This window comes from Sebastes fasciatus, chromosome 2, assembly GCF_043250625.1.
Source record: "Sebastes fasciatus isolate fSebFas1 chromosome 2, fSebFas1.pri, whole genome shotgun sequence".
In the NCBI taxonomy this organism is placed as follows: domain Eukaryota; kingdom Metazoa; phylum Chordata; class Actinopteri; order Perciformes; family Sebastidae; genus Sebastes; species Sebastes fasciatus.
In genome coordinates this window covers 21,704,868-21,731,311 of record NC_133796.1, presented here as the reverse complement: position 1 = coordinate 21,731,311, position 26,444 = coordinate 21,704,868, and the positions used below count along the sequence as shown (strand labels likewise).

Genomic DNA, 26,444 nt, shown 5'->3' with positions numbered 1-26,444 from the left:
AATAAGCTTTTACTAACGGTGTTACTGTTAACCAAGGTATTAATTTATACATTATTTAATGCTTTAAAATACGTTATTAACATCAGTTAATACAGTAATGACAATTAACTAACAGTTAAGTAATAAAATACACAATATACACGAATACGTTACATCATTAACATGTCAAAGAGATAAAAGATGAAATATAGGCTGATCAGTGTCAGACATTACTGAGACAGGACCACAGCCCAGCTGACGTTTGCGAGGAGAAGAGGAGGAGGAGGAGGAGTCGCCTGAGGTCCTCCACAATCCAGCATCACTGTGAGAAATGTTCAAGCAAGTCACAGTCTCCAGCTCCCGAGGTACCAAGGACAATTCATTCACTCTCAACAGTCTGAGCTGAATGCAAGGAGTTTTGCGGATCCCTATGAGAGTGAGGAGAAAAAAACAGGGATTGTGAGCGCAATGTTTTGATGGAGAGGAACATTTTATGGATCTTCGTGCTGGACAAGTTGCATCCATATAGGAAAGAAGAAAACTTGCATCCATATAGGAAAGAAGAAAACTTGCATCCATAGGAAAGAAGAAAACTTGCATCCATAGGAAAGAAGAAAACTTGCAGCGAGGAGACGCACTTTTCACATGGACAAACGCGCAAACTCTCTGTGGAGTTAATTTGACTGCATGCACGCATTTATTCAATTATTAGTATTTAATGGCTGAAATAAATAATAATAACGCTCTGTGGATATTTGACCGCCAACGCTGAATAACTCACTTGATTTTTTTTTTTTACCAACTGTCTGTGGTGCAGCAGCTGATGGTTAATAGAATAGACTAGAATAGAATAGAATAGAAAGCTTTATAGTCATCGTATTAAATACAACGAGATTCACAGTTGCCACTTCTGGTCAGTGCTTTAAAACAAATACTTGACAAGACTAAAACGAGGCAGATAAAACATATAACAGGTAAAACACACATAGTTATAAAGTAAAATAAAACAGGTAAAGTAGATAATAAATAAATATAAACAGAAGTGTTACACTAGAAGTATAAAATATAAAAATAGACGTAATGACAGAGGTAATTGCACTTGTAAAACAGGTAGGGTATAGATGTAATAAATAAAATGTAAACAAATATGCACTTTTGAGGTGTGTATTGCATCAAAGGATATATTGCAACAGATAAATGTATTCACATTCAGTGTATTAATATTACACAGATGTATTTCTTTGTTCAGTGATTCAGTGGTTAAGCATCCTCCAACTCCCCCCTAAAAAAAAACTGGTGAAACTTTGCTTACCCAAAAAAAAACATCATCATCTAAAAGTCCTCGTCATGGATCTGAGCAACAGGTCCCAGTATAACCCCTCCATCCTCCACATGGAGCTCGCACCCTTCAATGACTTCATCCTGGACGAGAATGAAACCAACTCCACAGTCGGAGAGAGACACACCACGTTTGCCTGCGTGCAGATCCGCATCCCTCAGGAGCTCTTCCTGGCTCTGGGTCTCATCAGCCTGGTGGAGAACATCCTGGTGATCCTGGCCATCATCAAGAACCGCAACCTGCATTCGCCCATGTACTACTTCATCTGCTGCCTGGCTGTCTCCGACATGCTGGTGAGCGTCAGCAACGTGGTGGAGACCATCTTCATGCTCCTGAACGACCACGGCCTGATGGACGTGCACCCAGGTATGCTGCGCCACCTGGACAACGTCATCGACGTGATGATCTGCAGCTCGGTGGTGTCCTCGCTCTCCTTCCTGTGCACCATCGCCGCGGATCGATACATCACCATCTTTTACGCGCTGCGCTACCACAGCATCATGACCACGAGGCGCGCAGTCGTCATCATCGCGGTGGTGTGGCTGGCCAGCATCGTGTCCAGCATCCTCTTCATCGTGTACCACACGGACAACGCGGTGATAGTGTGCTTGGTCACCTTCTTCTGCATCACCTTGGTGTTCAACGCGGTGCTCTACCTGCACATGTTCCTCCTGGCTCATGTGCACTCCAGGCGCATCGTGGCCTTCAACAAGAACAGGCGTCAGTCCACGAGCATGAAGGGTGCGATGACTCTCACCATCCTTCTAGGGGTCTTCATTGTGTGCTGGGGGCCATTCTTCCTCCACCTCATCCTCATCCTCACCTGTCCCACTAGTCCCTTCTGCAACTGCTTCTTCAGAAACTTTAACCTTTTCCTCATCCTCATCATCTGCAACTCGCTCATCGACCCGCTCATCTATGCCTACAGGAGCCAGGAGCTGCGTAAAACCCTGCAGGAGCTGGTGCTGTGCTCCTGGTGCTTCGGTGTGTGACATCTAGGAGATGGACGAGAGCAGCAGGCCATGACTGATGCATGCTTGAAATGGCAGATGATGTATCTCTGATAAATACTTTTGTGCGTCTCATCGTGGAATTTGTGATTATTTGGGTGCACATGCAGGTCCCTGCACTGTGAAACACCTGGACTTTTAATCCAACAATGACTCTCACGAGAAATCCTGTAATTGAAAACCTTTCTTATTAAGACATTCAGTAGGTTATTTACGTTTGAGGACATTTAGGAAGAGGAGGAGGAGGAGAGCATCAGGTCATCAAACATGTGGGCTATACCTCTTCTTCCTGACTGATGCATGCTTGAACTGGCAGATGATGTATCTCTGATATGCATGTTGGGTGCACATGCAGGTCCCTGCACTGTGAAACACCTGGACTCTTTAAATCCAACAATGACTCTCACGAGAAATCCTGTGATTGAAAAACGTTCTTATTAAGACATTCAGTATAGGTTACTGGACTAAATTACAGCAACTGACATTTTATTCTTGTTAGTTCAAGTCTTTTTTCTCTCTAAATCAACTTGGGTTTTCTGGTATAAAATGTCTCTTTTTTTTTTTCTTCCTCCACCTCATCCTCATCCAGTGCAGGTCCCTGCACTGTGAAACACTGCTGGACTGTTAATCCAACAATGACTCTCACGAGAAATCCTGTGATTGAAAACTGAAATGCAGTCACATGTCTGTATTTGGGCCATGAAGTGTAGATATGTTTATTCCTGTACAAAGTGCTATAATTGCCTTGGCACAGTTGTATCCAAAGATCCAAAGACTCACCGATCCCACGACTCACCGATCCCACAACCTGACAACACAAAAACAATTCAGCTTTACTGGTCAGATGATGGCTATGGCCATGTGTGAAATGCATGTTAGTATTGACAATAATATAGACTGTTGTGCACTGTAGTACTTCAATAATGCTTGCCAGATTATATGCTGCTGAGTCACATGTTGCATTTGGGTGCACAGGTCCCTGCACTGTGAAAACACCTGGACTTTTAATCCAACAATGACTCTCACGAGAAATCCTGTGATTGAAAACTTTCTTATTAAGACATTCAGTATAGGTTACTGGACTAAATTACAGAAACTGACATTTTATTCTTGTTAGTTCAAGTCTTTTCCTCTCTAAATCAACTTGGGTGTTCTGGTATAAAAAAAATTCTCTTTTTGTTGGTTGAAATCTGTGATCTCCTGTCTGAACTCCTGCTTTTAAAGGCTATTGACACTTTAAGAAATCAAGAAACTGAAATCCTGCACTGGAAATATGTTAAATTATATCTCTGCACTGAATTTCTTAGATAGATAGATAGATAGATAGATAGATAGATAGATAGATAGATAGATAGATAGATAGATAGTAACTTTATTGATCCCGAGGGAAATTCAAGTTTTTTTTTTGTTTGTTTTTTTAGATAGATAGTAGCTTTATTGATCCCATTATGCCAGAAGTTGGATCACTTTCTTTGGAAGCTTGACAAAACAAGCTTTGACATGCAATGCTTTAGAGATATTGTGATGTGTAATAAAGAAGCAATTTCCTCGTGAGATGTGATGTTGATCCAGGCCCTGGGATTTAACCACCTTGCCTCATTTTAACGCCGTCCATTTCATACTATTTTAAAATATTTGCCATCTTTGCGCATCGCATCATGTGATAAAGAAAAGCATTTTCCCACGAGAAAATCCTTTGCTGCAGATATTTTTATTAAATTTTGCATTGAATTGGCCAGGATACTTTATCAAGCGTGTTGCAAGAGGGGCAGAAAATAGATGACATAGCCTTTAAATGACATGAAGAATATAATCAAAGGTCCGTTGTGGTCTAATTGGTGGCGTTGTGTGTGGATTACTCCCCCCAAAATAAATGCTGGGCAAAATCACATGAACTGCCTGGCTTGGTGGTAGGCCTGAGGTCCGGGGCGTGAGAGGGTTTATGAAAGAATGCATATCAAAGTTATATTTCTGGAAGTTTTCTGTGGTTCTCTGAAAAGTGCAAACGAGGGTGGCTTCCATAAGATTGGGAACCTGATTACAGTTATGTGGGTCAAATAAATGGGACTTTGGGCCTGGCGCAGGTGCAGATGTTTTTGTAAAATAGATTTTTTTATTTTTTTTTTAGAAAAAACGGCTGTTAGACCAATTCATACTTTTTTCTCTGATGCCAAAGCAAATATTTGAAACAGCCATAAGACAGCCTAGACTTTATTTACAATGTCAATAGATTTAATTGTCCAATGTACTTTAAGATCCAGCCTGCTCTGGAAATTAAAAAGCCCTCTATTTTCTTTATCTTCATTTTAATTGTAATTATCCTATGATATCCTATTCTTTATTGATCCTAAGGATTTATTGTAAATAGGACCCTTTAAAAAAAATTAAATGCAGTCACATGTCTGTATTTGGGCCATGAAGTGTAGATATGTATCTTCCTCTTCACAACCTGTCAACACAAAAACAATTCAGTTTTACTGGTCAGATGATGGCTATAGTCATGTGTGAAATGCATGTTAGTATTGACAATAATATAGACCGTTGTGCACTGTAGTACTTCAATAATGCTTGCCAGATCATATGCTACTGAGTCACATATAGGCTGTCACTGTTATCACTGAATTCAGGGTAATTTTTCTATTGATTTTGGATATCACTCAATTTTATTTTATTTTTTGTAGATTGTTAATGTACATTTTTTTTTCTTCTTCTTGGTGTGGGAGTTGTTACAGATGATTGTGAATGTACAGTATGGTTGTCTAGTATCTGCTATATAAATCTTAAACGATAACCTTTATTAAAGGTAAAGTGGTACTCAGTGCTTCGGTATCTGCTCTGAAGTAATCCTGATTCAACACATACTGTAAATGCTGTGGGTATAACTAAAAAAACAACTGCAGAATACATCCTATGTTAACTTGAAACTGAGTAAAACAGGACAATGTTCTACATTTATTTTATAGAAGGTGTATGTGTGATATGTAATCCTTGAAACTGTTATCTATTTGTCTCAAATAAAGAGGCCCAAACAACAAGAGCTTGGGGTAAATAAAAAAAAACAGCAGCATTATTAGTATTCATCCCTCCAATATATTTTCCATGATTTTTCATTTCGTTATTACATAAAATATGCTTGTCCTAGCACGGTGTTTTAGTTATCCGGAGACTAAATATTCACACCAAAAGGCTTCATTCGAGTACAGTTTCTCTAGGAGATGTCTGTGCAGTTAGCACCATGTGTCAGAGTGTAGATCAGGAGATTTGGTTATTCAATTATGGCTGCTGTTCATGTTTTTGTTTTTGTTTTTTCATTCATTACACCTTGACAAGTAGCAATATCTGCAGACGATAAGCCAAGACAGAAGAAGACGTGAATTAAACGTCCTTGAACTTTAACATATTTACATGCAACATAAACATTTTATTTCTGCCTCATAAAAAAAACATGCAATGCAACATTTGCTCTGAGCAGACAGAAGGGCCATTGATATATAACACAACAGAGACGTTTTTCAAATGCTCCGTTTTTAAACTCATGATCAAGTTGTGTTGCTGCAATAAATAACATCATTGAAGAGAGGGGGATTTCCAACAGGAACAAATATAAATCTTCAGTTTGTCCTCAAGGAAGAAATTAAAAATCTCAATTATTTTAAATAATTCCATAATTTACTGGGTTGATTCTAGTTCACCCACATGGGCATCATTGGTGAAAACTAAATCAAATTTCATGTCACAGTTTCAGCCACGTGTTGGTTTTAGCAGAGGAATGAGCAAAAGAGCAAAAATCAAATAAGATTGACGTATGTCTGCATTTTTGGGATATGCTGTCTAAATATTTTGCAATATTATTTTGAATTTTTACACACAATTTACTTTTTTTTTTTTTTAATGTTCGTACTGGTTGTGATGGTATGTTTGATTTATTACTTGTTCTTGGAACGTTTTGGCACAATTTTAGTTGTTCCAGAGGATTATGAAAGGCATGAAATATGAAACCAAAATGCATGAAGAACCCTTCAGTGTGATGATTGGTGATCTGTGGCTAAAATTAATTGGTCACCTAACCAAATAATAATTTCTTGATGGAAGTTGCTGCAGGGAGTTTGCCACATATAGCTTTGAGTTATTTGTTAGTTTAACTACTGTACCCAGTAGGGGTCATTGAGGAAACAAAACAAATAATTTGTGCTTTCGATTAAATATTGTTTTAATGCGTGGAACATCCCCTTTGAAGCTCTGTCTCTCATCACCCAAACAAAGCAACAAAGACACACTTCGTCCGGCTTTTTTACACCACCGAGACAAAAGCCACAATTTGTGTGCAGAGACCTCTCCAACCTAAACCATTCACATATGTTGAGTTCAACCTCTTTCACTTTGTTTTATAGAGTCTGTAATGCGTTGATATTACCAATTATGTTCATATATCACTGAATAATCAGTTTATTTATGGTAGATGTATCATTAAATGCCTGCAGCCATCACACAGCAGCAGGAACATCTCCAAATTAAGAATGGCAATTTTGACGCACGTGGCGCCGCGGCTGCAATGTCATTAATTAGTTATGATTATTAATTATCCCGTCACGGCGATAAGATTGATCAGGATCTAATGGTGAATGACAGTATTTCCCCACACATTAGACAGATAACTCAAAGATTCAAAGTTTATCAAATCTTTGGGATGACCTCCATCTGAGCTCCATCAGATCTGTCAGGACTTTCTTTTAGGCCTTGAAGGAGGTTTTGTTTTCACCGGCGTTGGTTTGTCTGTCTTTCTGTCTGTTAGCAGGATTGCTCCAAAAGTTTGCGATGGATTTGAATGACATTTTTTGGAGGGGTGGGTTGTGGCACAATGAACAATCCATTACATCTTGTGTGGTGAGAAAGAAAAAAGCGGTAGATGACGGGATGACAGTCGACGTAGTGTAACTTTATACAGACATAACAAGGATGCTGAATGAGAGAGGCATCTGCCGATACACCGTGTTAGTAATAAGCAGACCACTTCACGGTACCGCCAGCTTTGAGCTGTGATCTGTTTTTAAAGTCACGCACCTTGGCGGAGGTCTGCGCTCTCCGAGTGCCATTCTAGTTTTGCTGTTAGTATCACATGTTGCCAACTTCATCCACTGATTCCTGACAGGAAAAATGTTAGCGGTGGCCATTAGTTTGAGACATTAGCAGCGTTTTCTTCAGTCCACGAGCGATCCCAACACACACAACACTCATCTGTTCTTCCACTGTTTGCCAAACTGTAACCAATATACACAGTCGTCTACATTCGCGCTCAAAACCAAATGACTGTGTGTAAAATCAGAGTTTAGCGGTGGCACAGCGAGAGAGCGCGTGCCACAGCCTACAGCTGTTGCCCTCTCCTCTGCAGCAGTTAGCAGTGACCTTAACTATCATTATTATTGATGGTGATTAACTTGTGTTTTGATATTTTCTTGTGGCTCAGCTATCCGGAGGAAGCAGTTCCCTCTGGGCCTCCAGCTGCTGCTCCATAACACACCTGGATTCAGAAGCATATAGCCTAATTGATTTATTTATGGCAGACTCTCTGGGAACACCACCGGGTCTAATTCATATTAGTTTTATGGTAACGCTTTATAATAAGGGTACAGTTCATATACTTAAGAAAAGCATGACTCATATTTAATGCGTGAATTAACGCAGGATGTATCATGAATTCCTGTTGCTCACTATTAACAAATGATTAAGTCACTATATGACTTTATGTAATTAGTTCACACTTAATATATCATCAGTTAGAGCAGCAGTAGGTAGAATTGGAGCAAATATTACTAAAAAATAAGTTATTTTTATAAAAATTGTCATTATATCCTGACAGTAGTGCATGAGACAGGTAATCTGAAAAAAAAATCTTGTGTCCTCCGGTGCTCCTAATGGCATCTGCAAGATTTCACATTTCCGGAGGAAAACAACCAATCAGAGCTGAGCTGGAGCCTTGCTGTCTCTGAGCAGCTGTCAATCACTCGCGAACTCCGAGTATTTCTCCTATTTCTCCCCTCAAATGTTTTCAGAAACGTCTTGTAGTGTATTGTTTAGCTCTAAAATGAGAAAGTTTGTTACCCAGCAGCCATGTTGAGATCAGTTGAGGAAAAACCAAGCACCGTCCACCAGACGGTGCACAGCCAATAGGAATGCTCAATAGGAACCCTCTCTCTGAAACGATCTGTGATTGGCCAAAGTCTATTGTCTATGTGTAAAGTAGATTTTTTAAAGCCTGAAAACAGAGCTATGAGGAGGTGCAGAAGTCTAGTTTTCTCTCAGAACACTTGAATTAAAATATGCTGAAAGGTTATTATAAAGTTTTTGCCAAATGATGCCAAAAATATTCTGCCTACTGCAGGTTTAAGGAACGTTAATTCAGTTACTTCATGCATTAATTGATATACAAACAAATAGATTCTTCTTACATAAAAGTTTTTTTCAGGGCCATGCAATTGCTCAGCCTAGAAAATAGCTCCATGTATGATGATCACTATTTCTATGAGAATAGAGTTAAAGGTATATTTGACAGATTTACAATACACATAGTGGGTGGAACATAATTACCTCCGCCAAGGCCAAGGGCATTTGTTTTCAGCGGAGTTGGTTTGTCTGTCTTTCTGTCTGTCTATCTGTACTTATTCCAAAGTTTGTGATGGATTTTAATTATTTTTTTTGGAGGGGTGGGGTGTAGCACAATGAACATAAATGAGTGCCACTATAGTTACTTATTACTTCACACGAGGTCACCATTACTTACCTCACTTGTGTCCCCCCAAGTAAAGTCACGTTGTGATACTCATTTCTCTACTGTGCTACACAAGAGGAATCCAGCTAATTTGGTCACATATCAATTAATGTATCAAGTAACTGTGAATTAACATTCCTCAACTGATGATATATTAAGTGTGAACTAATCACATGAAGTCAGTGACTTCATCATTTGTTAGTGAGTGACAGGAATTCATGATACTGCCTACATTAATTCATACATTAAATCATTATGAGTCATGCATTAGTTAAGCATATTGATTTGTACCCTTATTATAAAGCGTTACCACTATTTGGAATCTGAGGTCAGGGCAAAATGTTACGCGTTCAAGCCCCACAGAGGCCACTTGTCCTCCTACAGCCGTAGAGTGCAGCCATTGGTACGCCATATTACACTACTATCTTAACGACCTGACCTATTGGATGACTCCGATGTTGGTTTTCTTAGCACTTTGGCTTCTTACGATTGACCTTTAGTTACAAATCTTCAATCAGATTTGATAAGCAAATTAGTTTAGTTGTCAAAACCAGATTTTAGCCAATAAAGGCCTATCTGTCTCCCAAAAGATCTCGAGAGAGTTACACATGCTTTTATTACCTCTCAGTACTGTAATTCTTTGTGTGTAGGTGTAGAACAGTTGTCTCTTCGCTGTCTGCACTAAGTACAAAATGCAGCTGCTTGCCTTCTCACTGGAAAAAGAAAACATGATCGCATATCACCAGTTCTAGCCTCCCTCCACTAGCTTCCTGTTAGTTTTAGGATGGATTTTAAGATTTGATGGCTTGTTTTTAAGGTTTTAAATGGGCTGGCACCACCTTATCTATCAGAACTCTAATTGCATCTTCATACTCGATGTCCCCAGAACTAGTGGCGACCAAGCCTTTGCGGTGGCTGCCCCTAATCTTTGGAACAGCTTAATTTTTCATATTAAAACAGCTCAGATTACAGAATCATTTAAATCGCTGCTGAAGACCCATCTATAAATTATTTTATAAGCATGCAAGATTTTAAAAACAAGGTAAACATTTGAACACTGAATGTACTTACTGAACGACACTGCTTATTCATTGGTTGATTGATGCAATTTGCTGTTTGTTTTAAATCTGTTATTTGTCTCTTTTATGTTCAAGTTTTATGTTGTTTTCAACCTTTTGCTGTTTTTGTTTTTAAGTCTGTTATTTGTGCTATTGTGTGTGAAACAGTCTTGGCCGAGACTCCCTTGGAAATGAGATGTTAAATCTCAATGGGACTATCCTGGATACATAAAGGTTAAATAAATAAAATAAATAAAATATATATTCAAATCTGGTGAATAATGGCTTTTTGCAATTTGAAAGTGTCCCATATCCGTGTTAGGGGGAATCCCCTCAATCAGTACCGTGATACAAGTCCATTCAAAATGTTGATATTAGTGTATCCAGAAACTTGAGCTAGAAATGTGCATCATCATCATCAGCAGCAGCTCTCATATGGGACAGGCTGGACTGTTAAAGTGCGTCATAAACTAGGGACTGAGGCAAAATAACTTAAAGGGTGTCTATGCTAATTTTGTCTATTCAGTTACAGTGGTAACAGCTAACGGTTACACAGCTTTCTCTCTCTGTCTCTTCTGCATGCCGGAGAGCCCTGAAATGAATTTTAACCACAGCATATTAATATACATTTTGATATGTAACTGGAACAGCTGTCTGGACGAAACAACTCGAACATGACAGTCCACTCAGCATCATGTGATTGTGATTAGTCATGATTTATGATGAACGATCAGATATGTGATTTCATGCATATCATGCTACAACATCATGGGCCTATAGTTATATTACAGCAATGGAGCCTGTGCTCAGCCCACTCATTCAGTGGCTGTAATAACTTTTTTATTAATATATACCATACACACACATCGCAGGATTTTTTTTAAGTCAAGTGGAGGGTCCAAAGAAATTTAGCTGGAGAGAGTTTTTCTTTTGTTTGAAGGAAATTAAATAGAAGACTCAGATGTATCTTGTCACATAAGCTCACTGATTGTCCATCAGATCACACTCCTGGTCTCATTAGGGATATGCAAAGATAGATTGTAGTGTTTACGGATTCAGTGTTGTAGCTGCTCTGTGTATCATATTCACCTTAAATAAATCCATAACATATTTATTTTGAGACTTTAATATAACACCTCCTTACAACAGTGTGCAGTCCCATAATCCCATGTTTTAAAACATCCCGGGCCCTGTATTTTTGCATGCATTACAGCTCCACAAAACACAGTAACATATAGTTTAACATTTTACAATGGTATAAATGTGCTATATTTACACCATATTATCCCCAAAACATGCATCATTTTGTGACATTTTACATTTTTGCACACATTGATGACGCCACTATCATCCTCTCTCTCTGTAATTATCGCTGGTTAGCTTGAAGGATGACCAAAGTGTGACTGTATTGTCTGCTAGGAGAAACATGTTTACAGTAAAGGTTATGACTTGTTTCCTTCATATAGCCGCACAAAGCAGCTATGTTCACAGCAAAGAAGAATCTGCACCTCAAGCTGTGATTCAAGGTTATCCATATGATCGGGAAGCATCTATGACTTATAGATAGACCCTCAGGGATGGACATAAATAATACTGTATATGACAAGTACACAGAAAAATATAAGTACACTTGGCTCATACTGACAAGAATACAGAAAAGTCAAAGTATACTTGGCTTATACTGACAAGTACACAGAAAAGTCCAGGTATACTTGGTTTAAAGGCCTACTTGTACTTAATCTTCTGATCGAGATATACTTTAGAAAAGTATGATTAAATATTCTTGCCTTATAGGCGTACAGAAAGGTATACTTGTCTTGTAGTTGTGCTTACTTTTTGATAGAGTAGCCTATTAGAGTGACATGTATCCTAGACTTACTTGGAAGGTACCTAATTCATTGAAACGGAAAGAGATCGAACGAGAGGTAGGTTTATTTTCAAAGTAAAAACATCAAACATATTACTTCAATATAAGATAATGTAGCTTAATATGTCAAATGTGCACAAGATACAGAAGAATTGTATCTTTATTTAATACTATATTACTGATTACAGATAATTTATCAAAAGTATTCTTTATTTATTTATTTATTTTTGTTCCCCCTATGCTCTACACATAAAGGGAAGGATATCTGTGTGTGTGTGTGTAGATATGTGTGCATGTGTACAGTATATGTGTTTAAGAGTAGATATATGTCATATATGACCATCTAGCCTCATTCAATGCCAAACACACACACACACTATCCACATCACACACACACATTCTTCAACCTGCTTTTATCCCCTTGTGTTGTTTTTGTTTTGTTTTTGTACTTTGTTATTTGTCTTTCTCTGTATAATATATTTTGGTATTTTTTATATATGTCCCTGCACACGTCTTCACTTGTTTTGTAATCACTTTATAAAACAATAAAAAAAAAAAAGTATTCTTTATTTCCTTGTATTAGTGTATAGTAGACGTGCATGATTTTATTTTGAAAATACTAACCGGAAAAGGACTTTTTTAAAAACAATGTATGACTTGACTCTTTTAGCCTTGTGATGTTGCTGATTGTAAAACAACACGGGGAGAACTGCTCATTTTAACCTGCAAACAACAACCATAAAGCATATTATACATCTGCCGAGTCCTTAATGATCAATAAGGTGGAGTACTGGGGTAAGTTTGACCGGACAGACATGATAAACTAGTAAACATGAACATCTAAAGCAGAGGACTGTTGTGTTTAAAGCTAATGTTAGCTACTCTGTTGACATCTGTGTGCTGTGATGTTTCATATATATAACGTTATCTGTGATTATTCATATTAAATACCCTACATGTTAAAGCATTAATACTGAAACAGAAAGGTTAATGTTACCTCTTTATGAGAGAGGATTGTCAACAACAGCTCTGATTGGTTACAGTTTATGAGGCGAGGCTTCACATGGTGTTTATAACTGTTCCTCATGTACTCAGCTCCATGATATAACATGTATGATTAATAGTTCATCATGTCTGTATTTGGATCATTATTTAGACTTCCTTGCTAACCACTAAGCTACTTTGCAGCCTGCTAAGTTACAGTGTTATGTATATCTAAATAGAGCACATTGATTTCCATAGAAGAGTGCTGTGGTTTTAATTTATTATGCCATTTTAACATGCATCCAAAAAAACACTAGATTAATGTAAGTCACATAATCACATGTCTGTATTTGGATCATTATTTAGAAATGACTTCCTGCTAACCAGGCTACTTTACAGCCTGCTAAGTGTTATGTATGTGAAGAGAGCACATTGATTTCCATAAAGGAGTGCTGTGGTTTTAATTATTATTATGCCATTTTAACATGCATTAACATGCAACCACTAGATTAATGTAAAGCACATAGTGTTTTATTTCTTGCACCACATCTTTCTGGGAACAAGAAACAGGAACAGAAATAAAGTTAGCTGAAGTATTCACTTGAATGTTGAAGTTTCCTTTTATTCAGCTACTTCAGATCTATTGCAGGCCTCTTAACCATTGATAGCTCTTTAAGATGTATATCTATGTATTTACTTTGATACAAATATTAAAAAAGCTATAGATATAAATGTAGCCTGTCAAATAATTGATAAATACTGAAATGAAAGACATCAAGAGTGGTGGTGGTTCTCAAAAGCCTGTCAGCTGCTGATAAGGATATCTGCACATGAAACTTATTATGCATGAAATTTCACCTCTTCAGGTTATTTACAAATATTCCACTGAAATGTTGCTGATTTTTTATATATATATATTTTCATTAGCAAAGCCCAGGAGAGGTAATGAAGCCATTCATACTACAGGTCAATCCCATAGTTCATATAAGCCGTGGCTCTGCACTTACATCTAAATTATAAATACAGTACCAGACCTAATGTAAATGCATTACAAACACTGAGTTGTCAGTTTTCAGTTTATTTCAAGTGGTTATTGCAGTGTGTTTACACTGAAGATTCAGCATGGCAGACAATATGACAAACTGGTGTAAATTGATGGAATATCCATAAACCATACTTGTTTTGCTGTATCTTACAAACAGTTTAGGTCAGGGACATCAGGCTGACTGATGCAGCTGAGCAATCAGAGTGCACCGTTTCCTTCATTCATTGTAGAGGTTATGGAAAGCAGTCCACGTTTTATTCATGATATTTCAGTTTTTAATAGAATCTGTGGACCAGTTTCTAAAACCTCTTCACATAGCAGTTGTGGCTTTGTAAAGTCTGAGGTAATCTGTATTCTCTCTTCTGTAGATGTAGCTGATGAAATGGAGTATGATGAGAGACTTGCAATTTTCCGCCAAACCCGCCTCAATCCCTTTGATCGTGGAGAGGAAGAAGATGGTCCCCAAGGAGGCAAGACACCCCCACTGCACGGTAAAGTTCTTCACATGCAAAGCATGACACAGCCATCTCAAGTGTAGAATATGACCTCACTTTAAGGCCACTTTCACGCCTGTAGTGCAGTTTAAGGGAAGAAAGTATTGTTGCTTTAGGTTCAGAGCTCAACTTTCATGTACGCTCTACTTATTACTAATGAACCACGGGTAAACATGAAGTGGTATGGACATCATTCGTTGGACAGGTTTGGTGACTGTCGTCCTGCATCATCAGTGCTACTCTGATGGAAACGTGGAAAAATTAAAACAAAGTTTATTTTGGTGACTGACAACAACTCATACTGCACTTCACCGCACCTTATGAAGAAAAAGCTTCGTTAGTCGAGACTGCAACTGGACCTTATGGGTCATATGCTTCATTTCACTGTAGGGAACTGCCAAAATATACAGAGGAGGACTCACGCACAACACAACTCCATTTTAACCGTATCACTTGCCGATATATTGGGGAAATCCCAGAAACTATGTGCTGATATGTATAAGAGCAGCAGATAAAATTGTGAGGATGAGAAATGAATGCCTTCCAGTTCCTATACTCTGAAAAGAGGTCTGGTTTGGTAGACAGTGAAAAGAGGCCATTTAATTGGGGATTCATTAGTCATTGTGGGGTAAAAAAAAACCCGAATGTTCCTTGCCTGTGGTCTGTCATGAGGAGATGGTATCACTGGCACTCTGGCAACCAGCAGTATAATCACCCAAAAGCATAACACTCAGATAAAAATGAAACCAACAGTCTTTACTTGACAAAAAAAACACAGTAGCTGGAAACTATCGAGGAAAGATAGGCGACGGCACCAAAAAACACTAAGCTGAGACTTAAACACAGAAGTAAGGTCGTTAACGCAAGGAATCAACTGGGAATTACGTATATCGCTAGAACGCTCACTGAAACAGAAAAGACAAACTGACACAGACAAAGGGGAGCACACAGACTAATTACACATGGGAGGATGGATGTTTGGGGACAGGAGAAACTCGTCGGGGTAGGGCAGGTAATCACACAGGTGAGAAACACACAAGGGCAGGAAGTCAAGTATCGGAAACGAGAGACAAGGGTGAGTTTACCAAAATAAAACAGGAATAACAACTGAAATACTGGAAACAAAGAAAACATAAATTTACCTTTAACACATGACTGGGATGTAACAGATGGGTGCTGCAGTGGGATGTGTGTTCTGCTTTTCTAAATGTCATCTACTTGCAGAGGTAGACTTTCTGCCATTACAGTGCCAAATACAGTGAGTCTACTACGTGCTTAGGTCATGCCACTATGGCTCACTCGCTGTATGGGGCAGCGAATCCCTCATGAAAACTGATTTTGACAAATTATTTCCCTCAAATATTTGCACAGGTTAAACAGTTTTCATCTAGTTCAGAGCAGATCCAAGCACAAAGAACAAGCACACTGCACTGCTGTGAGTAACTCTAAGCTTATGGAAAAGGAAGTGGGAAATATGATAGCTGAACCAGAGGAAACGAAAAACGTAAGTGTAGGCAGTACTTTAGTAACACTTCCTGTATTTCAGGATTTTGGGAATTAAAGACCTTTTTGTTGAATTAGAATCATTTTGACAAGAAAGCCTGACACACTGAGCTGTGTTTCTCTTTCTGTCTGGCACCGAGAAGCTGAATTCACCCAACATGTTTTGTCCTGACGTGTACACAGGTAACAGCATTTGTCTGCACTTTTTCAATAAGCTGGAGAGTAGGTTTGTTAAAATATGTGATTAGTGTCGTTTACTATTTTGTTTCATTTCATTTCTAGATTCCTCAGTTCAATTTTGCTGAATTTCATAAATATCATCATACTTATAATTTCAGTATTCACTGTTGATATGTTGTAGGTATGATCAGAGTGTCTTTTAAGTGTTAAGTTTGTACAGATTTTATTTGGCATACAGACTTGGTTTGTGCCTTTTCCCCTCTTAATGTTTTCATGCAGACAAACAAAACCTCAAAAATGTACTTCCCAAAAATTACATTTCAAATTAAGTATAGAATGGAGGCTGATCAAACTTTGTATTTGGGAATGTGTTGTTAGTATATAGCTTTGAATTTTTCCTCAGACTAACTCTAGGGTATTCACGGGAGGTGAACCTCTATACAACGTTATGGAAGAAGGGGACTGTAAAACACAAATTGCTTACAATCTAATGCTGTTCAGTACAACACTACAAACAGGGTTGGAAAATAAGCACCAGCCACCGGCCAAATGCTGGTAAAATATGCAAGTGGCTGCTAGACTTGCTGCACTCACCAGCCAAAACAAACAATGGTAATCTATTGAGTGGCTGAATATGACCATGCAGTTGTATCAACGCACTTCGTACAGTGGACAAAAACAGTGCACTGTATTAAAATGGTAGTATTTATTACAAGGTTATTTTATTGGATTTCATTAAACTGTACAGGCGATGTTGTCCTCTTAGTGCAATACACATAGTTCAGTGATTATTCCCAGTATTGTGTTATCTTGCTGTATATTCATGTCTAAATGTAGCCTCTAATCCCACATTCTGTTTTAAATTGCACTCAGTATTTTTTAATAAATCCATGTGCCCTGTCTGGCAACAAATGACCGATAGACAAAGTTAGGGCGTAGCTGCTCATCATAGTGCAGCATTAAGCAGCTCAATATCTTTCTCAGGAGTTGATGGAGACCAAAATGGAGCTAAGAGAAAGAATGCAGGACAACTTACATTTTGTCAGAAAGACAGAAACATGCTCTGTTTCTGCTGGATGTGTAAAAAGGCCTTAATTTGCCAACAAGTTCACCATAAAAGCTTTATAAGGTGCAAAGTCAGATGTTGTGTTCCAGCTTGTTCTGCTGCCCCCAAGTGGCCAAAATATAAAATATTTGAGTGCATCTCTAAGCAGCTAATGTGGTATCATATATCAGAAAGCACAAGCTCACCTCTATTTAGTAACCACTCTTCTAAAAACACTGCAGTGTCTCCCTGCAAGTGATGTTTCCATCATATAACGACATTGGAAGTATAAGTATTGTATGGAAGTAATAACTCTTGATCTTACAGATTAGTAAATAACTGCACATATGCACAAACAAAACTATTGTCATGTCACTTACTCATCAAGTATAAGGCTAGTGGTTAAAGTTATGTAACTTATAAGGATCACAATCATTTGATAGACCGATGCACATAGCACACACATGCAGTCATGTCAGCGGCAGTAGAAGAATGTTAGCACTGCGATTTAATTGATTTAAAAGCATAACATATGAATGATTACGGAACAGACTGCTTGTAAACATTTAGATGCAAAAGGATCAGCACTTCGTTCAAAGTTCATTCATCTAGTTGAACAGCAGTTTTAATAACCCAGTAGGAGTCTCTCCTGTCACCTGACTTGGTTACACATTACCACAACTGATAAGATAATTACATGGGATTCCTTCTGATGTCCATTTTGAGCTTTTGTTTTTCTTCTAGACTTCTTTAGTAGTGAGTCGAAGGGTAGGGGTTGTCTTGAGCGGCCACAGTCATGTGTGTGAAATTAGCATGCATGACTGAGTGCACTCACCACTCCATAGTGCGTATGCTTACAAGAAGAGCAGTTCTTTATGCCAAGTTGTTTTTCTTTTTAGAATCAAGGCCTGAGCTGTTCGCTGGGACCAGAAACCACAGTTCAGACCGGACCATGGACCTGGGTCTAGCTGAAGACCACTTCTCAAGGCCAATGGTAAGTAAAGCATTGTGCCTGCTGTCCACCTCGATTTTATCACACTAAATGAAACTGTTTCATGTTGTAAAACTTACTGTATTGTACAACATGCTTTTGCTCTTGTTCACCTGTTTCAGGGTTCGTTTGTGGCTTCCGACATTGAACAGCTGAAAATGGCCATAGAGGAGTGTAAAAAGCTGATCTTGGAGCTGCCAGAGCACTCTGAGAGACAGAAGGACACTGTGGTGAAACTTATCCACCTTCGTCTCAAACTACAGGAACTAAAGGTTGGAACTGAGAAGTGAATGGAGAAGTGATAACATGATATTGTAGTTGTTAATGCCGGCTCAGTAGGGACTATCAGCAAAACTACAAATTGAAATTCAAGAAATTCATAATTGACCAATTTCACTTGCATGTTTTAGATTTTGTGGAATGCACAACTGCACACACATGTTTGCAGATAGACATGTATTATGTGAAGCCAGGCTTTTTACTGTATTTCTAGTTGGCCTGTAGCTGAGAAGGGAGGTTTGTTGGTGGAGATTAGCGTCAGAGATGTAATCAGGAGTGGGAAAAGTCCTGCTGGGCACATTTCAAATATAGACTTTCTTCAGTATCGCTTTGGGACTTCTAGCCATCGCCTGTATGAGATAAATAAGCGCAAACATTGCAGACATTCTTAGAGACTGATAAGATTATAAACAACTTTGTGGAGATCAGCAACTTCCTGCAAAAACTCCACGTGTTTCAAACAGCACAATTTCTGTTTCCTGAGATTTTCTTTAAATTACAGAAAGTACAGTGTTACAATCTACTGTCTTGCAGAACATGCAAATAAAAAAAATCTATATTAATCAATCAGTCAGTTACTAGTCCAGTTAGGATCTTAATGCATTTTATAGAAAAGAGAATGCTAATGATCTTGTGTGTCATGTTGGAGCGGTGTGTTTTTTGTGGCCCAAGGGGAGAGTTTTCTTTACGGGGCACGTCTCAATGGCTCATTCATTTCTTCTCCTTTACAAAACCTCTGATATCACTGATAAAACTGTCCAGGTGGCATGCTGGGAATGTTTCGGGCTGATTACTGTAAACTTACCACCATAAAAGAAACTTTTTCATGAATTAGGCCGCACTCATTGAATAGAATAAAATATAGAATAGAGACTTTATTGTCATTGTCATGGAAAACAAAAACAGTTTAGCAGCTCTTGGCGCTAAAAGCAAACATTAAAAGCAAACATAAAAACATTCAAATCAAAATATAGACAAATAAATGGATCATGAATGATATCACGAGCCATACTTTAGGTCAAAAATTCAATCACTTAGCTTGTTTCTTAGTATCCACGTCATCTTTTATAGATGTTTTTCACTGATATTTTGAACCATATCATGTGAATAAGCTGAATGTCATTTACAGTGCTGTATACTGTATGGGATCTTGCACGTTGTTTTGCCTAGGGAAAAAAAACATGTCTGATGCTTCAGGCAGATACAGCGAGAACTAAAGGACTATGAAATGAACAGTACATGAACTTTGTTACTGCTATGTTAGCGGTCGTGGTGAATTTTGTTTTTGTACTCTGTCTCTTAAAAGGACCCCGAGGAGGATGAACCTAATCTGAGAGTCCTACTGGAGCATCGCTTTTCCAAGGAAAAGAGCAAAAGTGTGAAACAGACCTGTGACAAGTGTAGCACTATCATCTGGGGCCTTATCCAGACTTGGTATACCTGCACAGGTGAGATACACTACACAGGGCATCAGTCCGATATGGCACAGTGGAGATAATTATTTTAGTACTAAAATTGGCACAGATTGTTCAAAACTCAGACCTCCATGCAAGATCTCTTTTTTGTTCTCACAAAGCTTCGTGCACAGGCTCACAATATGGTACCTCCTCAAAGATTCATGTCCAATCCCCCGTCTCATATGTTCTCTCAAAGCTCCACATGCATACTGTTAAATTATCTGAGCCAATCAGAGATGAGGAAAGTCATTTTTACCAACTGTCCTTATAATCAGATTGCTAGTAGAACAGGAATTCTGATTCATTTTTTTTTCAGTTTCATTAAATATTTTTAGATTTTCATTTTATATATTGTTAGGTTTCCATTTCATTTTCTCAGAATGTATTTCCTGACTCATTAGGAGAATCTTTGTACAGCTCTTTGAATTTGTTAACCAGACATTATTACCAACCCCACTGTGTATAGTGGTAATGCCATAGCATGCCATGTGATTATGCCTCTCTTGTTTCAGGTTGCTATTATCGTTGCCATAGTAAATGTATGAACCTGATCACCAAGCCCTGTGTCAGGTCAAAGGTCAGCCACCAGTCGGCGTACGAGCTCAGCATCTGCCCTGAGATAGGACTAGACCGCCAAGACTATCGCTGTGCAGAATGTCGCACACCTATTTCACTGAGTGAGTACACATTGACTGTTGATTTATGTTTGGCAAATTGAAATAGAGAAGCAGAGGATCTAAAAGGAATATGTAGGCTAATCAAATTAAAGCTAGCTTGGTAGAAATGTACACACAGTTGTAAATAAAGTTACTTTACAGCCATTGACAAATTGCTGACTAGACATTAATGAGCTTGACTATTGACACAAAACATAATTTTCAGGAAATGTTTATTCTCATTTACATATTTAAATACTACATTTAATCATGATGTTTAAAGTGTATTTTGTATCATAGTTTGACTGAACTGTGTCATGTTTATCTTCTAGGGGGCGTGCCAACTGAAGCCAGACAGTGTGACTACACAGGCCAATATTACTGCAGCACATGCCACTGGAATGACACCGCCATCGTCCCAGCTCGTGTCATCCACAACTGGGAGTTTGAATCACGCAAGGTACCCTTAATGGCCACTCCACTACACTCCACATGTAAAAATATCCCTTCTTCTTTTATATATCAATCTATGAATCTATTAATGTATAACTTTCTTTAAGTTATACCCCTTTCAAAAAGGAGATGAGGGTATGATGTGGGTCTGCTTAACACGTGTTAGAGCAGCTTTTGAGTCGTTTGGCGAGACTTTAGTAGACAACAATTTGTTGGCATCATTTGGCAAAAATTCCATAATAACCTTTCAACAATATGTCACTGATGAAGGAGACTCAAATCTGCAACTGTACTCTTATAAATGTTACTGCTAAACCTCAGAATTACACAGAATTTCATTACAGAAGCATCAAATAAGCTTACGGGGGCATGCCGTAAATTTTACACGTTAAAGTCAATTTACCAGTCATGGGGAGTACTACACAGCCTGTCTCACTGTGTCTTCTGTGGACCTTTGTGAAGTCCAAGAGAATCACTCAAGGGCAGTCAGTTTGATGTTGTTTAAGCATTTCTTAGAAATGCCTGCCAGTCAGTATCTGACCCACTTTCAAGTTTAACCCCGGTCAGGAGAGGGGTTGTAAATCCCAGTCAGATACAGGTTTAACCCATGTCACTGTGTTGGTATGATAAAGGTATTAGTATTAGCATATTCAGCCAGTCCGTGTTCTGACAGTGTTTTTCTCTGTTTCAGGTTTGTCGCTCCTCTATGCGCTACCTGGCCCTGATGATCCCACGACCTGTGCTGAAGCTGAAAGAAATCAACCCGCTGCTATTCAACTTTGTAGAGGAACTGGTTGAGATCAGGGTGGGTAGCTTCACTTATTTTGGAGGCACTTGTAAAGACTCCACAAGAAATTGTGGAGTTTGTAAAGTCTCCACAGCTCTAATTATCTTTAACAGCTGTGTTCTCAGTTTTAGCCTTGACACCTTCATTATAGTTACTGTTACAGTAACAACCCATCCTAGCACTTTATCACTGTTTGTGCGTCATTATGACGCATGCAATGAGATGGGAAATCAATTGCAACTATGTGTATTAAGTGAGACTGACAGCAATATGTGCCTTTGTGTGTTTTCCTTTACAGAAACTCCGTCAAGATATTCTGCTGATGAAACCCTATTTTATTACCTGTAAGGAGGCCATGGAGGCTCGACTATTACTACAGGTGAGCATCTCTTTACTAAATTGACTCTGTATGGAGTTAAAACTTCATATACAACACTGTCTGGCATGATATGATGGTATGTGACCAATAAGTTATATGTTACAACAGCACCACCATGTGGTGGAAGTGGAGAGTTTGGACTGTATTGGTAAAGGTTCCTGCTGTAAAATTGAGACAATGTATGTGTCTGTGCAAATACTGTAACCTTTACTTGGTATAACTAAAGTATCAGCTCAAATACTTTTTAGAATTTGTCCTCCTAGTATTTCACAACTTGGCAGAACGTGCATTAAAGGTACAATTGATAACTTTGGTAGGCCTGATGGAGACACCAGTGTTAAACTCAGCCATTTATCCTTATTTCTACCTTAACTGGCAACTTGATCACTGACGACACAGAGACGTGATACCAACGTCGTTATACTAGTGGATCACAAGCCTTGTTAGAAGTGGGAACCGAATGTCAGATATCTTCCACAGAGATAAACAAAAACATTCAAAACGATTAATTCACAGTCATAATATTTTTTTCAGGAAAAGCCATACTTTTATTCTTTACCTTTCTAAAAGCTCTATGAATGTATTAATTTTAAAACATGATTCATCTGCATAAAAATTGTATCACTATAACCTGTAATATTTGTTAAATTGTCAAAAAAGGCTCTCCAAAAAACAAAAACAAAACTTTTGCATGAATGATTTTCTTTTGTACTATTTGTGTCCCCCAGCTACAAGAGCGGCAGCACTTTGTGGAGAACGATGATATGTACTCACTACAGGATTTGATTGACATCTCCAGTGGCAGACTCAGCTGTTCCCTCACAGAGATCCACACCACATTTGCTAAGCACATCAAACTAGACTGTGAGGTGAGCTCATACGTACAGCACAAAGAACAATACTTCTCTTTGTCAGTGAGCTTATTTCCTGTGTATGTATCACACATACCTTAATTAGGCAATAAGCACTTATTGATAATAGTATTATTTGCTAAAGGAGTACATGTTGCCTCTGTGAAACCCTGACCTTCTCTCCCATTTTGTGCATGTAGCGTTGTCAGGCCAAAGGATTCGTGTGTGAGCTGTGTAAAGAAGGAGACATACTGTTCCCTTTTGACAGTCATACCTCAGTCTGCCACGACTGCTCTGCTGTGTTCCACAGGTTAGTCACCACCAACCAGTCACACATCTAAAATACAGCTCATAATGTGATAGTTGGGAGTTTAAAATGCAACATTGCAGTAAAGTGTACAAAATGTTAAAGCCTCAGGCAGCACTGAAAAGGTTGTTTTTCCCCACTTTTAATATGACCTTTTATGTGACATGTTGGTGTTTGTTATGTGTCTCTTTAGAGATTGTTACTATGACAACTCCACAACTTGTCCACGATGTGCCCGAATGACTGAACGCAAGCAGGACGAGGTGCCAGATGCGAAAGATGCATAAAAGTGTGGAGAGGACCACCTGATGTTACTGGAAAGTTGCACTTTGCCTCATGTTGCGCTCTAGAAGGAGACTAGCGTTTCGTCTTTGTTTGTTTTGTGCGTATGTTTATACTGTAGTGTCCTTAACTTCATGTGCACTACATAATGAAGCAAGGTACTTAGAAACCCATCTGGAAATTAATATATATATATTTTTTATCCAACTTTTTAATTCATACTGAAATTGGATGTACTGAACACTGTGTATGTGTTTGTGTGAGTGATTCACGTTAGTGTGTGCGTCTGCTTGTATAAATGTACAAAATAAATGCCCTATAGAGAAAAGCCACCTCCTCAATAGGTGTTTATGCATGCAGGAGTCGTTGTATATTAACTATTACAAGCCTCGACTGCATTAACTTATACTGCCAACTTTGCTGAATACTAAATTTTAAGGTTGCCATATACAAAAAATGGTTTTGAATTTTAAGGATTATACTACTCAAGCTTCCAAAGACTAAATCACAGAATTATATTAACCAGAAATTTGCCTTTCAGCTTCCAGTTTTTTTGTTTTTTATTTCAATAACAAAATCTTGTAAACATGCTTTTGAAAGTTAATTGAGTGACCTTGCACTGAGCTATCATTTCCAAGCATCAGTTTATTATTTATTACAACTAAAAATGCATAGTGTTTAATAAGTTTACAATAAGAAATAACTTAAATTTGTTAGACTATGATGTTTACACATATTCCATCATCAACCCAACACTGTTTATCTCACAAATACTGCTCCTAAAGCAGTCCACACTTGTCGTCCTCCACTTTTGTCACATTTTCATTTTAGTCATAATCTGTTGATCTGTTTTGACATTTCATAAGGTCTTAAGAAAAATATTTCCATGCCTTAAAGCAATATTAATTTTCAGGATAAGCCTGTTTTGAGTGTCTTAATTATCAATTAGCCACCCTGGATACTGGAAGAAAATTATATTGCTTGCAATTTTTTGACAAGAAAGGTTGTGTCTATACAATTAGAGCCATAATTTGAAATATAAATACATATATTGGCAACAGATATACAGTATAATCAAAGCATGCATCACCAGTACATTTTCTTATAAGGAGAATTGTTTAACTGAAAAAGAAAAGGAATATGGAAGTTAAATGTGCTTTCCTTTTATTCAAAACTGTGAACTCATTGTAGACAGTTTGATCTGTGTTTAATCCGGTTCGGTTTAGTGTGTAGCAAATAGATGTGAATACTCATGAACATTGTGTGCCTAAGATGGTCAGGTTACATACAGCTGTTATCCAAACGTCTTAATCATGTTAATGGTATCAGTCTTAATGTACCTATAGCACATGTTGTCCAGAGATGACAAAGATGTTATGTGACACCTTTGGTAATGTGTAAATGTTGACCTCAAGTATTTGTTTTAAAATAATGAGTTTTGGCTGTGTTATCTCTCAGCATGATGTACTGTATTCTGTTTTTTTTCAAACTAATGGACATACATGGCGTTGGTGAAATCCATGCCATGTTGTAAAACATGTGGAGTATTGCATGAATAAAGTAATGAAATGCATTAAAACTGCAGTGTTGTGGTTCAACTTTCACCTGTTCATGGATGAATTATGACTTGTTGTTATGACCTATTGGGCCCCTTTGGCACAGATGTGTAAAAATCTGCCTTTTTTAACTAGCAGCTACAAAATTATAATAAATATCTGATCATGTTCAGTATCAGCACATACTCGGTCACTGCGACATCCCTTGTTTTGACTGAGCCAGGACAAATGTTGATAACCGTCTCTTTACACAGGCTCTGCCTCAGGAGCTCTCTGACCCACTGACCTGACCCCTTGGGCCCCTGCACCACTGCCTGTTAGGCCCGTTTGATAATCCTTCCATGTGCCTATTATGTTAAATAATACAATGGGTTATTCAACTGTCAACAAAAGTACCCCCAAAATGCAAGACTGGCCCATATGCTATTACTGTCATATTGATCAACAGTTGTTAAACAGGAGCACTACAAATTCTCAAAAGGGCTTTATTTTTTCAGATACCCCTACCTGAGGTAGAACAAAACACGACCATGTTTTTTCATAATTTGATGATGATGGTCACAACAGAAATATTTTACTTACTCTTACACCACTCTGGGGATGTATTGTATGTATTGTATTGATGTAATATGTAGATTTATTATAAAACTAGAGTCTAGAGGCTTTTAATGACAAAGTTGCCAAAAAGTGATCACAGCTCCTGCCGTGTCACTGAAAGGTTATTTATGATTTGACAGATTATAACCCAGGCATTATTAGAGATGTGCAGGTACCATTTTTCCTTCAAGATACCGATTCCGATACCTGAACTTGTGTATCGGCCGATACCGAGTACCGATCCGAAACCAGTGCGTTAATATATACCGATTGTCGATCGTTGATGAGCCATCGACCAAAACCGATTGTTTGTTGTTTTGCTTTGTTATAGCAGCTGCCAGCTGGTATACAAGACTCCAGAATAACTTTTTTCACTACCGTCCCGAACAATAATTTCAACTGTCCTGAAGTCAGTGTAAACCGTGATAAATCCTAAATGTTATCATTTAACTTTATTATTGTCATCTATAATAATTATTTGCATAAAAACACACAATTCAAATGAAATTCTTGTATTTAAATATTTTCTTTGAAAAATGAATCTTGGCATTAGTAGTTTTAATTATATAATTTATATTA

At 38.1% G+C, this 26,444-nt stretch overlaps 2 protein-coding genes across 3 annotated transcripts; both read left to right on the top strand.

Moving 5' to 3' along the window:
- The first annotated feature begins 341 nt into the window (after positions 1–341).
- On the top strand, positions 342–3,124 carry mc1r (melanocortin 1 receptor). Its single transcript, XM_074614062.1, has one exon. It carries the CDS (start codon positions 1,327–1,329, stop codon positions 2,308–2,310), a length of 984 nt encoding a protein of 327 aa, XP_074470163.1. The 5' UTR covers positions 342–1,326; the 3' UTR covers positions 2,311–3,124.
- A 9,529-nt stretch (positions 3,125–12,653) lies between these two features.
- Positions 12,654–25,291, top strand: def8 (differentially expressed in FDCP 8 homolog). 2 transcript variants are annotated; one of them, XM_074614039.1, is made up of 12 exons: positions 12,654–12,814; positions 14,417–14,539; positions 18,170–18,264; positions 18,384–18,533; positions 19,847–19,988; positions 20,510–20,674; positions 20,986–21,113; positions 21,798–21,911; positions 22,192–22,272; positions 23,001–23,141; positions 23,324–23,433; positions 23,624–25,291. In XM_074614039.1, exons 1-12 carry the CDS (start codon positions 12,790–12,792, stop codon positions 23,715–23,717), a joined length of 1,368 nt encoding a protein of 455 aa, XP_074470140.1. In that variant the 5' UTR covers positions 12,654–12,789; the 3' UTR covers positions 23,718–25,291. The 2 variants fall into 2 exon arrangements, with proteins under 2 accessions (XP_074470140.1, XP_074470150.1); XM_074614049.1 differs by lacking the exons at positions 12,654–12,814; positions 14,417–14,539 and adding an exon at positions 15,726–16,228.
- The last annotated feature ends 1,153 nt before the right edge of the window (positions 25,292–26,444 follow it).

Excerpts from the sequence above, each read along its gene's own strand:
- mc1r (XM_074614062.1), top strand. The coding sequence starts at position 1,327 with ATGGATCTGAGCAACAGGTCCCAGTATAACCCCTCCATCCTCCACATG.
- def8 (XM_074614039.1), top strand. The coding sequence starts at position 12,790 with ATGATCAATAAGGTGGAGTACTGGG. Across the intron at positions 18,265-18,383 it reads ACCACTTCTCAAGGCCAATG|GGTTCGTTTGTGGCTTCCGA; the intron begins GTAAGTAAAGCA and ends CACCTGTTTCAG. Across the intron at positions 22,273-23,000 it reads AGGCTCGACTATTACTACAG|CTACAAGAGCGGCAGCACTT; the intron begins GTGAGCATCTCT and ends TGTGTCCCCCAG.